The sequence below is a fragment of the Electrona antarctica genome, assembly GCF_951216825.1.
Source record: "Electrona antarctica genome assembly, chromosome: 6".
NCBI classification, from domain to species: Eukaryota; Metazoa; Chordata; class Actinopteri; order Myctophiformes; family Myctophidae; genus Electrona; species Electrona antarctica.
This window is the reverse complement of record NC_136811.1, coordinates 53,832,149-53,847,151: the sequence shown is the minus strand read 5'-3', so window position 1 is coordinate 53,847,151 and position 15,003 is coordinate 53,832,149. Positions and strand designations below refer to the sequence as shown.

Genomic DNA, 15,003 nt, shown 5'->3' with positions numbered 1-15,003 from the left:
GGTTGTTGATGTTCACTCAGGACACCCAGACCCTGACTCTGATTATCTGTTCCTTTCTCAGCCAACAGCACCCTGATCGTCTGCTGGTGGGATTATCTGTTCCTTTCTCAGCCAACAGCACCCTGATCGTCTGCTGGTGGGATTATCTGTTCTCATATACTGTCCTTTCAGAACCCAACGCCTCCACAACACATGCTCTAATGTTTCCTGTTATACAACAGGTCGTTTTCGAGGAAGCAATTTCAACTGATTGGTTGAAATGGCCCTCTAGCCGAAACGAGCACGATGGAACGCCTCATCGAAACGAGTCTCGCTGCTCTCGCTGCCCAGAGCAGCGTAGAGGGCGGCGCTCCAGTCATCTTTGTGTGCGTGCGTGCGTGCGTGCGTGCGTGCGTGCGTGCGTGCGTGCGCGCGTGCGTGCGTTGGTTAGACATACTAACAGTTTGACAGGCATTAGTCCGACAACACCGTCGCTCCTGACATGTGTGGTCGGTTACAACTAACCTGTGTCTAGGTTTAAACAAATATGTGGCAGGTTAAAACTAACCCGTTGCTCCCGACATGCGTGGCAGGTTACAACTTCCTGTGAGGTTAGGATTTAGGGTTTGGGTCTTGGGTAGGGTGACTAATACCTGTCGGACTGTTAGTACGTCGGACCAAACACATGCACCCGCGCACGTGCTAACCTGTCCAGGTGTGTGCGTAGAGCGCAGGACTCCAGTCGCTCCAGTCGCTCCAGTGTGTGTGTGTGTGTGTGTGTGTGTGTGCACTGTGCATGCATGTACTAACTAACCTGTCCAGGTGTGTGCGTAGAGCGCGGGGCTCCAGTGTGTGTGTGTGTGTGTGTGTGTGTGTGTGTGTGTGTTTGTGTGCATGTACTAACCTGTCCAGGTATGTGCGTAGAGCGTGGGGCTCCAGTCGCTCCAGTGACCGTCCCAGTCGTCCTTGGCTCTCAGCTGGACAGCGTACTCCTCACCGGGCATGGCGTCAGTGATGGAGTAACAGACGTTCTTCTTCAGTATCTGCCAGTACACCGTCTCTCCACCAATCTGTGCACGCACGCACACACACACACACACACACACACACACACACACACACACACACACACACACACACACACACACACACACACACACACACACACACACACACACACACACACACACACACGTATGTTTGGTTGTCGTTGGTCAAAAATCATTTACAGTAACACAGGAAAACACTGTATATGGGGTCAGCACACAATGTCCATGTGTATACAGTCTTGCCTTGCGAAATGGCAACACTGATGTTGCAGTGTGCATGTTGAGATTTCGCAGTGATATTTCTCGACCTCAGTGAGACTTCCTGGTATAAGATATATATTTCACAACAAGAACTCCAGGATGCAGAAGCACAGTAGGCTACACATACCTGTATCACAGTGTCCTCCAGGGTGGACTACAGGAGTACAGTACACATACCTGTATCACAGTGTCCTCCAGGGTGGACTACAGGAGTACAGTACACATACCGGTATCACAGTGTCCTCCAGGGTGGACTACAGGAGTACAGTACACATACCGGTATCACAGTGTCCTCCAGGGTGGACTACAGGAGTACAGTACACATACCTGTATCACAGTGTCCTCCAGGGTGGACTACAGGAGTACAGTACACATACCTGTACCACAGTGTCCTCCAGGGTGGACTACAGGAGTACAGTACACATCCCTGTATCACAGTGTCCTCCAGGGTGGACTACAGGAGTACAGTACACATACCTGTATCACAGTGTCCTCCAGGGTGGACTACAGGAGTACAGTACACATACCTGTATCACAGTGTCCTCCAGGGTGGACTACAGGAGTACAGTACACATACCTGTACCACAGTGTCCTCCATGGTGGACTACAGGAGTACAGTACACATACCTGTATCACAGTGTCCTCCAGGGTGGACTACAGGAGTACAGTACACACATACCTGTATCACAGTGTCCTCCAGGGTGGACTACAGGAGTACAGTACACACATACCTGTATCACAGTGTCCTCCAGGGTGGACTACAGGAGTACAGTACACATACCGGTATCACAGTGTCCTCCATGGTGGACTACAGGAGTACAGTACACACATACCTGTATTACAGTGTCCTCCAGGGTGGACTACAGGAGTACAGTACACATACCTGTACCACAGTGTCCTCCAGGGTGGACTACAGGAGTACAGTACACACATACCGGTATCACAGTGTCCTCCAGGGTGGACTATACAGGAGTACAGTACACATACCTGTACCACAGTGTCCTCCAGGGTGGACTACAGGAGTACAGTACACATACCTGTATCACAGTGTCCTCCAGGGTGGACTACAGGAGTACAGTACACACATACCTGTATCACAGTGTCCTCCATGGTGGACTACAGGAGTACAGTACACATACCTGTATCACAGTGTCCTCCAGGGTGGACTACAGGAGTACAGTACACTGTACACATACCTGTATCACAGTGTCCTCCAGGGTGGACTACAGGAGTACAGTACACATACCTGTATCACAGTGTCCTCCAGGGTGGACTACAGGAGTACAGTACACATACCTGTACCACAGTGTCCTCCAGGGTGGACTACAGGAGTACAGTACACATACCGGTATCACAGTGTCCTCCAGGGTGGACTACAGGAGTACAGTACACATACCTGTATCACAGTGTCCTCCAGGGTGGACTATAGTACAGTACACATACCTGTATCACAGTGTCCTCCAGGGTGGACTACAGGAGTACAGTACACATACCGGTACCACAGTGTCCTCCAGGGTGGACTACAGGAGTACAGTACACACATACCGGTACCACAGTGTCCTCCAGGGTGGACTACAGGAGTACAGTACACACATACCGGTATCACAGTGTCCTCCAGGGTGGACTACAGGAGTACAGTACACATACCGGTATCACAGTGTCCTCCAGGGTGGACTACAGGAGTACAGTACACATACCTGTACCACAGTGTCCTCCAGGGTGGACTACAGGAGTACAGTACACATACCTGTACCACAGTGTCCTCCAGGGTGGACTACAGGAGTACAGTACACACACCTGTATCACAGTGTCCTCCAGGGTGGACTACAGGAGTACAGTACACATACCTGTATCACAGTGTCCTCCAGGGTGGACTACAGGAGTACAGTACACATACCTGTACCACAGTGTCCTCCATGGTGGACTACAGGAGTACAGTACACATACCTGTATCACAGTGTCCTCCAGGGTTGACTACAGGAGTACAGTACACATACCTGTATCACAGTGTCCTCCAGGGTGGACTACAGGAGTACAGTACACATACCTGTACCACAGTGTCCTCCAGGGTGGACTACAGGAGTACAGTACACATACCGGTATCACAGTGTCCTCCAGGGTGGACTACAGGAGTACAGTACACATACCTGTACCACAGTGTCCTCCAGGGTGGACTACAGGAGTACAGTACACATACCTGTATCACAGTGTCCTCCAGGGTGGACTATACAGGAGTACAGTACACATACCTGTACCACAGTGTCCTCCAGGGTGGACTACAGGAGTACAGTACACATACCTGTACCACAGTGTCCTCCAGGGTGGACTACAGGAGTACAGTACACATACCTGTATCACAGTGTCCTCCAGGGTGGACTACAGGAGTACAGTACACATACCTGTATCACAGTGTCCTCCAGGGTGGACTACAGGAGTACAGTACACATACCTGTACCACAGTGTCCTCCAGGGTGGACTACAGGAGTACAGTACACATACCGGTATCACAGTGTCCTCCAGGGTGGACTACAGGAGTACAGTACACATACCTGTACCACAGTGTCCAGGGTGGACTACAGGAGTACAGTACACATACCGGTATCACAGTGTCCTCCAGGGTGGACTACAGGAGTACAGTACACATACCGGTATCACAGTGTCCTCCAGGGTGGACTACAGGAGTACAGTACACATACCTGTATCACAGTGTCCTCCAGGGTGGACTACAGGAGTACAGTACACATACCTGTATCACAGTGTCCTCCAGGGTGGACTACAGGAGTACAGTACACATACCTGTACCACAGTGTCCTCCAGGGTGGACTACAGGAGTACAGTACACATACCGGTATCACAGTGTCCTCCAGGGTGGACTACAGGAGTACAGTACACATACCTGTATCACAGTGTCCTCCATGGTGGACTACAGGAGTACAGTACACATACCTGTATCACAGTGTCCTCCAGGGTGGACTACAGGAGTACAGTACACATACCTGTACCACAGTGTCCAGGGTGGACTACAGGAGTACAGTACACATACCTGTATCACAGTGTCCTCCAGGGTGGACTACAGGAGTACAGTACACATACCGGTACCACAGTGTCCTCCAGGGTGGACTACAGGAGTACAGTACACATACCGGTATCACAGTGTCCTCCAGGGTGGACTACAGGAGTACAGTACACATACCTGTACCACAGTGTCCTCCAGGGTGGACTACAGGAGTACAGTACACATACCTGTACCACAGTGTCCAGGGTGGACTACAGGAGTACAGTACACATCCCTGTATCACAGTGTCCTCCAGGGTGGACTACAGGAGTACAGTACACATACCGGTATCACAGTGTCCTCCAGGGTGGACTACAGGAGTACAGTACACATACCTGTACCACAGTGTCCTCCAGGGTGGACTACAGGAGTACAGTACACATACCGGTATCACAGTGTCCTCCAGGGTGGACTACAGGAGTACAGTACACATACCGGTATCACAGTGTCCAGGGTGGACTACAGGAGTACAGCACACATACCTGTATCACAGTGTCCTCCAGGGTGGACTACAGGAGTACAGTACACATACCTGTACCACAGTGTCCTCCAGGGTGGACTACAGGAGTACAGTACACATACCTGTATCACAGTGTCCTCCAGGGTGGACTACAGGAGTACAGTACACATACCTGTATCACAGTGTCTATGGTGGACTACAGGAGTACAGTACACATACCTGTACCACAGTGTCCAGGGTGGACTACAGGAGTACAGTACACACATACCTGTACCACAGTGTCCTCCAGGGTGGACTACAGGAGTACAGTACACATACCGGTATCACAGTGTCCTCCAGGGTGGACTACAGGAGTACAGTACACATACCGGTATCACAGTGTCCTCCAGGGTGGACTACAGGAGTACAGTACACATACCGGTATCACAGTGTCCTCCAGGGTGGACTACAGGAGTACAGTACACATACCTGTACCACAGTGTCCTCCAGGGTGGACTACAGGAGTACAGTACACATACCTGTATCACAGTGTCCTCCAGGGTGGACTACAGGAGTACAGTACACATACCGGTATCACAGTGTCCTCCAGGGTGGACTATACAGGAGTACAGTACACATACCGGTATCACAGTGTCCTCCAGGGTGGACTACAGGAGTACAGTACACATACCTGTACCACAGTGTCCTCCAGGGTGGACTGCAGCGGCCGGTACATCAGCTCGTACTGCAGGATGTAGAAGTGGTCCTTGCTCTTCCAGGACAGCGGGGGACCCCAGGTGACCTTCAGCCTTCTCTCCTGACCCTCCACCTGGGTCACGCTCACCGCCGACGGGGGGTCCGGCTTCACTGGGGGGGGGGGGGGGAAGAGAGAGAGAGGATGAAGAATGCTTGCTAACTTTCCCTTGAAATAAGGCCTTTCGCTATAAGGCCCTCCCCAAACCGTCCTTGTCTAATATGCACGTTATCACTGTTGGAGACGGGACGGGGTTAGCAACTTATTACTTAAGGCGAGACATGGTAGGTGAAATCATGATTTTTCCTTTTTTTTTTTTGCTATTTTGCTTTCTAAACATAGGGTTAGGGTTAGGGTTAGGGTTAGGGTTAGGTTTTTTTTTGTTTTCTTCCAAACTAAAGCAAAATAAACATTCAAAACACAGATTTAGATGTTTATTTTAGTAGTTTATTTCAGCTCGTTTTGCTGGGTGAAAATCCACCCTCTCAATTTTCATGATCGGTTGTTGGTACAAAGGAAGTGACCATATTTGGATCAAACCACAGTCAGCTCGAGGTCCAGACCTTTCCAATGATATATGGCATTATATGTTGTTGCCAAGATTTGGATGAGATATTTTGTCTCAAAATAGTGGCTTCAAATAAAACGTTTTACAACTCAAAATGAGTTTTCCTCATACCTGGGACAAAGAATCTCCACTTCAGTTGCACTCACATACACCAAACTTTCCAGTCTTATTCATAACTATATTCTGCAGATATTTACAGATGGGTTTGTTGATATATCATTCACAGCCTGATTTACATCACATCTTATACCTAAAAACATGCCGAAAATTGGTTTTTTTTTATGCCTGTTGACACTATTTTCTGATTTGTGGAGTGATAATTAGAGATATCTAAAATCCCTTCTGTAATTTTCTTTGTCTCTAATATGTCAACAAAATTAAACAATCATTTTGAACCTGGCTTTATCCGATCTCATCGTCCCGAAATGTATGCAAATTAGCGCATATAATGCCTAATTTGCATATTTAAAGTTTCATTGTGATAGCTAATAGTTAACTTTTTTTCCCTATTCACCTACCATGTCTCACCTTTAATGCCTTGATGTCATATTCGGCCATAGGCCTAATCTTGTCTATCATTTTGTTATTAACTCTGGTGTCTCGCATTTTGTTTTCAAATACTAATTTTGGTCATGGGTGGTATGGCCGACTTGGTACTATATCAAGAATGCAAAGAACTCTGCACACCATTTTCTGCTCTCAGAAATATCTTTACGAAGCCCCGAAACGTTACCACCGTAAAGTAAAGATATTTCTGGGAGCAGAAAATGGTGTGCGGAGTCTTTGTATTCCTTATCTATTACTTTGTTTGATCCACCCAGCCTATATTAGTTAGTTAGTTAGTTAGTTAGTTAGTTAGATGTGTGTGTCTTTTCAGCTGTTTTTCAGCCTCCTCTGCCACTGTAGCCTATTTGTAGATATTTCTCGTCACACATCTTGCAGGAAAAGAGAATGAGAGAGCTTTACAACAGAACTATTAGGGGCCAAACTATTAGAGCATTTGAACACTGAATGATGCCTGCTTTGCAGTCACACTGTGGTACAGACAGGGTCTCCATTTGTGGGACGCCTGAAATGTCTTGGGAATGAGGGACTGTCCCACGCAAAGGGGGTCATCTGGTCAGCCTAATACACACACACACGCACATGCACACACACGCACACACAGGCACGCACGCACACACACACACACACACACACGCGCAGTGACTTACGGATGCCCAGAGGGCTGAACTCCAGCATGGGGCTGAGCCTGCTGCCCGTCAGGCTGGACACACACATCACAGCCCTGTGTGTGGCCCTGTGCTCGTCCTCGGTGTGCTCCGCGGCACACCACCACCGGGACAGACGCGACGAGTACGAGCACTCTGTCCTCCACGGCGGGTCACCCTCCTGTCTAGAGGGGAGGGGAGGGGAGAGGTGGTTAGTCCTCCTGTCTAGAGGGGAGGGGAGGGGAGAGGTGGTTAGTCCTCCTGTCTAGAGGGGAGGGGAGGGGAGGGGAGAGGTGGTTAGTCCTCCTGTCTAGAGGGGAGGGGAGGGGAGGGGAGAGGTGGTTAGTCCTCCTGTCTAGAGGGGAGGGGAGGGGAGAGGTGGTTAGTCCTCCTGTCTAGAGGGGAGGGGAGGGGAGAGGTGGTTGGTCCTCCTGTCTAGAGGGGAGGGGAGGGGAGAGGTGGTTAGTCCTCCTGTCTAAATGGTAAATGGTGCATTTATATAGCGCCTTTATCCAAGGCGCTTTACATACGTAGATTGTGCATTACATTCACCCATTCATACACCGATTGCAGCGGAAGCCATGCAAGGTACCAACCAGCACATCGGGAGCAATTTGGGGTTCAACGTCTTGCCCAAGGACACTTCGACATGTAGACAGGAGGAGCCGGGATTCGAACCGCCGACCCATGGATCATTGGATGACCTGCTCTACCTCCTGAGCCACAGTCACACAGTCGTGTAAGATGAAGTGTACTGATTTACGTAGATTGGAAAGATCTGTAGCTGTAGTGGCAAAAACAAAAACAATCTGTACACTGTATAGCTATCAAAACGTTATTTGTGTTTGTTTAGAAGTTGAATCTTCTCAAATAGATTTTTTCCAAATTGATTCTCTTCTCTTCTCTTCTCTTCTCTTCTCTTCTCTTCTCTTCTCTTCTCTTCTCTTCTCTTCTCTCCTCTCCTCTCCTCTCCTCTCCTCTCCTCTCCTCTTCTTTTCAAAAATACTGCATGGTCAACACATCAGTGGTGTAGCACTATCTAAAATGAGGATTGGCATTCATCGACCCAAAAATGTGGCACATCATAGGAAACAGGAAGTTGATGCAAGCAGGACCTTGTGCACGCAAGGAGTCGTTTCCTACACTGCCACGTTCATGATAGATAGCAAGAACACATTCTTGGCCTGGCGTGTAGCCAGGACAAGAATGTGTTCTTGGCCTGGCGTGTAGCCAGGACAAGAATGTGTTCTTGCCAGTGAAATGTCCTGCAGCGAAAGTGCAACAGGAAATAGGGTCCCATGTTGGAAAGGAGGCGCGTCTGATTATGTCTATTGTGTGAATGGTGATTCATTTCCCATCATCATCATCATCATCATCATCATCATCATCATCATCATCATCATCATCATCATCGGTTTAAAGTCCGTTTTCCAGGCACCGCTGGGTTGGACTGGACTCTCGATATGGCTTTCTTCCACCGGGAACAGTCCATGACCATGGTCGATGCCGAGTGCTTTCATGTCAGCCGACATCTTCCGGCTACTGGGTCTTGTCCCCTATAGGTTAATCGACATTACTTTCTTCACCCAATCGTTCTCTTCCTTCCTTACTACAGTCTGCCTCTCCTCACCACATCCACTATGGCCTCCAGTCTGCCTCTCCTCACCACATCCACTATGGCCTCCAGTCTGCCTCTCCTCACCACATCCACTATGGCCTCCAGTCTGCCTCTCCTCACCACATCCACTATGGCCTCCAGTCTGCCTCTCCTCACCACATCCACTATGGCCTCCACTCCCATCCTCCTTACTACAGTCTGCCTCTCCTCACCACACCCACTATGGCCTCCACTCCCATCCTCCTTACTACAGTCTGCCTCTCCTCACCACACCCACTATGGCCTCCACTCCCATCCTCCTTACTACAGTCTGCCTCTCCTCACCACACCCACTATGGCCTCCACTCCCATCCTCCTTACTACAGTCTGCCTCTCCTCACCACACCCACTATGGCCTCCAGTCTGCCTCTCCTCACCACACCCACTATGGCCTCCACTCCCATCCTCCGTTCTCTTCCTTCCTTACTACAGTCTGCCTCTCCTCACCACATCCACTATGGCCTCCAGTCTGCCTCTCCTCACCACATCCACTATGGCCTCCAGTCTGCCTCTCCTCACCACATCCACTATGGCCTCCAGTCTGCCTCTCCTCACCACATCCACTATGGCCTCCAGTCTGCCTCTCCTCACCACACCCACTATGGCCTCCAGTCTGCCTCTCCTCACCACATCCACTATGGCCTCCAGTCTGCCTCTCCTCACCACACCCACTATGGCCTCCAGTCTGCCTCTCCTCACCACACCCACTATGGCCTCCAGTCTGCCTCTCCTCACCACATCCACTATGGCCTCCAGTCTGCCTCTCCTCACCACATCCACTATGGCCTCCAGTCTGCCTCTCCTCACCACACCCACTATGGCCTCCAGTCTGCCTCTCCTCACCACATCCACTATGGCCTCCAGTCTGCCTCTCCTCACCACATCCACTATGGCCTCCAGTCTGCCTCTCCTCACCACACCCACTATGGCCTCCAGTCTGCCTCTCCTCACCACACCCACTATGGCCTCCACACCCATCCTCCGTCTCAACTCTGCACTGGTCTTTCTGTCCCTCAGTGACACATCTATCTGATCATCGTCATCACATCCCAGGAAAGCTGGGAAGCTGGAAGTACCCTCACTAAAAACGCCGGGACAACGCTCCACACGTCCCAAACTCTTCTCCCTTCTGGCCCCAAAACTGTGGAATGCACTTCCCGTTGCAATCAGAACTGCAGCATCACTCCCGATCTTCCGCCGTAGTCTGAAAACCCACCTTTTCAGACTCAATCATGGCCCATAGCACTTACCCTACCCCCTTAGACAGCACTTTTTAGACTTAGATAGCATTTGAAACAGACTTATAGCATGTCATGTAGACAGCACAATAATTGCATTGTATGTAGTCATAGCACGTCATATATGTACAGCATAGTATAGCATATGTATAGTTTATATGTATAGTGTCATTATATAGATATGTTCTAGTTACGTTCTTAGCTTACGCATGTTTCTTGATAAATGCATTTTACATATGTGATGTATTCCCATGTTTTTGTTCTTGCTTAATGTAAATCGCTCTGGATAAAGAGCGTCTGCTAAATGCCTAAAATGTAAATTGTAATCCCATAAAATTGAGAATGTAACAATAATTTACAGTAGGGTCCTCTGGAGAGGACATTGTTTTTATTGCATCTACAGTATATTGTAGGTATTGTATATAATAATAATACCTGATGATCATGTTTTAGGGTGGAAAATAATCACGGCACTCCATCATTAACCAAAACCCCTTCCTTACAACAGTGGTTCTCAAAGTGTGGTATGGGGACTCCCAGGGGTCCAGTGGGTCCCCAGTGGGGTCTGGGGACTCCCAGGGGTCCAGTGGGTCCCCAGTGGGGTCTGGGGACTCCCAGGGGTCCAGTGGGTCCCCAGTGGGGTCTGGGGACTCCCAGGGGTCCAGTGGGTCCCCAGCCAAATTAATGTGAATCAATACTTCAGGCTAAACAAGCTATACAGCTCACAAGGTGATGCGATGTGACACGTTGTGACCTTCTAGATCGGCTATTTTCCATAAAAATCTCAAAAAGATGTGAAATTGTTTAGATGTCGTTGAAACAACAGCACACGTCTTGTATCTTGTCCCTGGCACAGAATAACCGCGGCAAAATATTAATTTGAGGTCCATGACATAATCAGATAATGTCTGAGAACCAGTGACTATAATGTCCTTACAGACGGGCAGCGACTGACGCGTCTAGTAATTCATTTTCGATGAGAGGTGCGTTTATTTTTGGACGCGCAGAGAAGTTGAGAGGTCGCAGGCGACAACGCCAGCGACTTTATTTTTTATGCTTGCGTTGTCTCGCCCCTCATGAGCAGACCTGAGCAGATGTTTTAGTGTTAGTCTAGTTTTAGTCAAAAATGTATTTTGGCAGGCCTCGATGCCGTCGTAATGACTGATTTTACATTTGCTGAATTGAAAATAGCCGATCTACAATCTCACAATGTGTCGCGCTGCGATGCATTGTGAGCTTGTAGATCGGATATTTTCAACATGCAACCAAGTGTAAAATGACTCACTGGATCTCTTGTCCACTAGTCCCTTCCTAACATTTTACTAGTTTTTATTTGTTTGACGAAATTGTCAATATATTTAGTCTTAGTTGTAGTCGTCATAGCTTAGTTTTCATTTATTTTCAATTTAGTTTGTCAGTGAAAAAAGCTAGTCGACGAACATTTTTCGCCTTAGTTTTAGTGGACGGAATCGACACTGGTGTAGGTCAAACCCTTGTGAGTCACATTGTTTTGTGTCATTCATGTCATCGCTGGAACATGTCACTGGATTGCGAGCCACCCGAAACCTCTAGTGGCTCAGACCGTCGCCGTGGATACGGGATGCCTCAGACCATCGTCATGGACACCAGAGGCTTGTGTATTGAGCGTGAATGATGATGTCCATGATCAGTGGCGTGCACAGACATTTAGAGGGGCAGGTGCTCAAGTTAAAAAAGGGCACCTTGTGCAGCGCGTGGAACCGGCCGGTTGCCTTAATCCATTTTGGGCGGGAACCCCTTTTGGTGTTAGCATTATGTTATGCTTTAGCTATTGAAAAATAGCAGATCTACAAGCTCATAGCGCGCCACCGAGTGGCGCGCTACGAGCTTGTAGGTCTGCTATTTTTGAAAAATCAAAAAAAGAAAAAGAAAAAAAACGTTGTTTTTTTTTCAAAAGGGCACATTGCCAAAAGGGCAGGGGGTGCTCTAGCACCCCCTAGTGTCTATCTGTGCACGCCACTGTATAGGGCTATATCTTGCGCCACCCCTTAACCTTTATCCTATCCCTAAACTAATTTGTCACTATTTAAAAAAACCTTTTAAAATAGTTCAAACAGCCGATTTACAAGCTCACAATGTCTAGATGTAGATCGGCTAGTTGAACTATTTTAAAATGTTTTTCAAAATAGTAAAAAATACGTTTAGGGATAAGGGTGGCACAAGATGGAGCCCAGAGGGTAGAAACTACACTTTAATGATGGAGTGCCGTGGTTTTTTTCCACCCTAAAACATGATCATCAGGTATTATTAGTATTATTAACATTAACATTAATATTAATATTATTAGAATTATTATTATTATTATTATTATTATTATTATTATTATTAGTATTATTATTATTATTGATATTATATAAGGAGGACGTTTTGTTTTAGTTTTTAGTTTTTTTCAAAAAAAAAGTGTACAGTAATGGTTAAAATGTCGTTTTTATGTGGACACGCCCACCAGTATATGCTGGTTTGCCTGGTGGGTGGTGATCCACCTGAACTGAAGCCACACCCACAGCTGTTGTTGTATGATAAAGGGGGAGGGGTTAGGAGATATGATGATGTCACTATAGCACTGTTTCTGGCACGCAGGGCCGGCCCTCCCATCAGGCAGAACAGGCCTAGGGCATCATGAGGGGAGGGGGGGCATCCACCAAGCAAAAACACAGTGCTTTAGAACACAAGGGGGCCATGGTCATTTTTCAAGGGGGCATCACGGAAGATCCTGCCTAGGGCACCAAATTGCTCAGGGCCGGCACTGCCGGCACGTTTGACTGTCACGGTCTCAGCTTCCAGGAAGAAACCCAAAATTCAAAGGGAAGACATCATTGCACATAACAACCACACCAAGGGGTCTAATGAAGTACTGTCACCTCATGAACACATACAAAACTGCCAGTGCTGGAATAAAGTAAACAAGTACCTTTAAAAGCCAACGTGACTTCAGTCACACCCAAACCCAAGTCCCCAGAAGCCAGAGGGAGATGTGAAGCGCGGTTGGCATGGTGGCCAATTAGCCCTTCGCTATAAGTCCCTCCCCAACCCGTCCTTGTCCAATAGGCACGTTAGCAACGGTTACTAAGAGAGGGGAGATGGCAAGCTTTCTTTCTCACCCATTGAGATGCAAGTTAAATGACAGGATTTCTCCATATAAATAATCGATCATTTCAGTAGCAAGAGCTTCAAAATGTCTTAAAAATCTAGTCAACCAGGGCCTGCAGTAGGCTATGCACTGGGACATTATTTAAATATACTAGAAATACGAGGACATGTTACATTGAGAAACAGCTACCAATTAACTCAATCAACTTACGACCGCCTGACAGGGGTTTTCGTGAAATGCACTGTGGTGATTAGTATTATCGCCATCACCTTGGTCGATCAATCGTGCAACTTTCCGGACGTCAAGCTGTGTATGTGTTCAACAACACAGCCATGCAAAAATAACACTGACAGCTATACTGTTTTCGATGACGAAAGCTTCCCATCCTTTAGCAACGGTTGCGGAGCTTCGAGCCAGATCAGTCTCTATCCTTTTATATACTCTATGGGCCAGACGCATGAGCGGAAAGGTTTTTGACCAATACGGGCTGGACTCACGAGCTTGCGTACGCGGGGTTGCGCACGGAGCGTGACACTATACACGGCATTAACAACTTGAACCCTTAAACATTCTGAGGGGAACATTGGCCGAAGATAGCCGATCTACAAGCTCACATGCTTGTAGATTGGCTTGTAGTTGTGAGCTTGTAGATCGTCTATCTTCGGTAAAGGGGTTTTTGAGTGGTGTAAACCACTCCTACAACTGGCTTTTTTGTGCAGAAAAAATTAGCATGGTTGCTATGTTCACCCTGTTGTAATGACGTAATGAAATCACACTCGGGTGAACAGGGTGAACATAGCAACCATGCTCATTTTTTCTGCACAAACAAAGCCAGGTAATGAAATCACACCCGGGTGTGATTTCATTACGTCAGACATGATTTCATTACGTCAGACAGACCTTACACCACTCAGTTCACACGGGTGTGATTTTTATCCTTACAACAAGGACATGTAAGGATAGAGTATTGTATATTTGTATGCCATTAATTGTTTTGATGAATTGAGTACCAAAGGACCTCAATGGAAACAAGCCATAGGCTTTCTTCGGGTTTAAATCTTCTTAGCAGCAGACCTTGTACTGTACTGTTTTTTCTTTTGCAAACCGCTAAAGTATTCAAATCAATCAATCAATCAATCAATCAATCAATCAATCAATCAACCAATCAATCAACCAATCATAAAAAGGAAAGGACAAGATGCCGGACGGTTCTCACCCCTTATAGAGCAGCAGGGAACAGGACGTGTGGGCGGAGACCGGCCGCTGTGGCGTCCAATCACAGCGGATCTTACTGCTGGGCGATCGCTTGTAACACTGCAGGATTGGCTGCTCTGGAGGACCTGCAGGGCCAACATAGACGGGTAACATCTACATCACTCTGGATGATGATGTCACGATGAGAGAAACATCTGTCTGTCTGTCTGTCTGTCTGTCTGTCTGTCTGTCTGTCTGTCTGTCTGTCTGTCTGTCTGTCTGTCTGTCTGTCTGTCTGTCTGTCTGTCTGTCTGTCTGTCTCTCTCTCTCTCTCACGCAAACGTTGCAAAAACAGCTGATCTACAAGCGTATAGCTCGGCTATTTTTAAGTGTGTAATGGTGGGGTGGTCCCCAGTTCAACTATGATTATTTTGGGAGGTCCCCAGTTCAACTATGATTATTTTGGGA

The 15,003-nt window shown here is 47.8% G+C and overlaps 1 protein-coding gene across 2 annotated transcripts in view; it reads right to left on the bottom strand.

Annotated features, from left to right (window-relative positions):
* The window catches only part of il6r (interleukin 6 receptor), a 38,638-nt gene that overhangs the window by 8,771 nt on the left and 14,864 nt on the right, over positions 1 to 15,003 (bottom strand). For both annotated transcript variants that reach the window (XM_079503451.1, XM_079503452.1), the window contains exons 5-8: positions 14,558 to 14,681; positions 7,320 to 7,501; positions 5,475 to 5,650; positions 884 to 1,049 (exon numbers count right to left, since the gene is read on the bottom strand). In XM_079503451.1, coding sequence (XP_079359577.1) covers positions 884 to 1,049; positions 5,475 to 5,650; positions 7,320 to 7,501; positions 14,558 to 14,681 — 648 coding nt within the window. The remainder of the gene's footprint in view (positions 1 to 883; positions 1,050 to 5,474; positions 5,651 to 7,319; positions 7,502 to 14,557; positions 14,682 to 15,003) is intronic.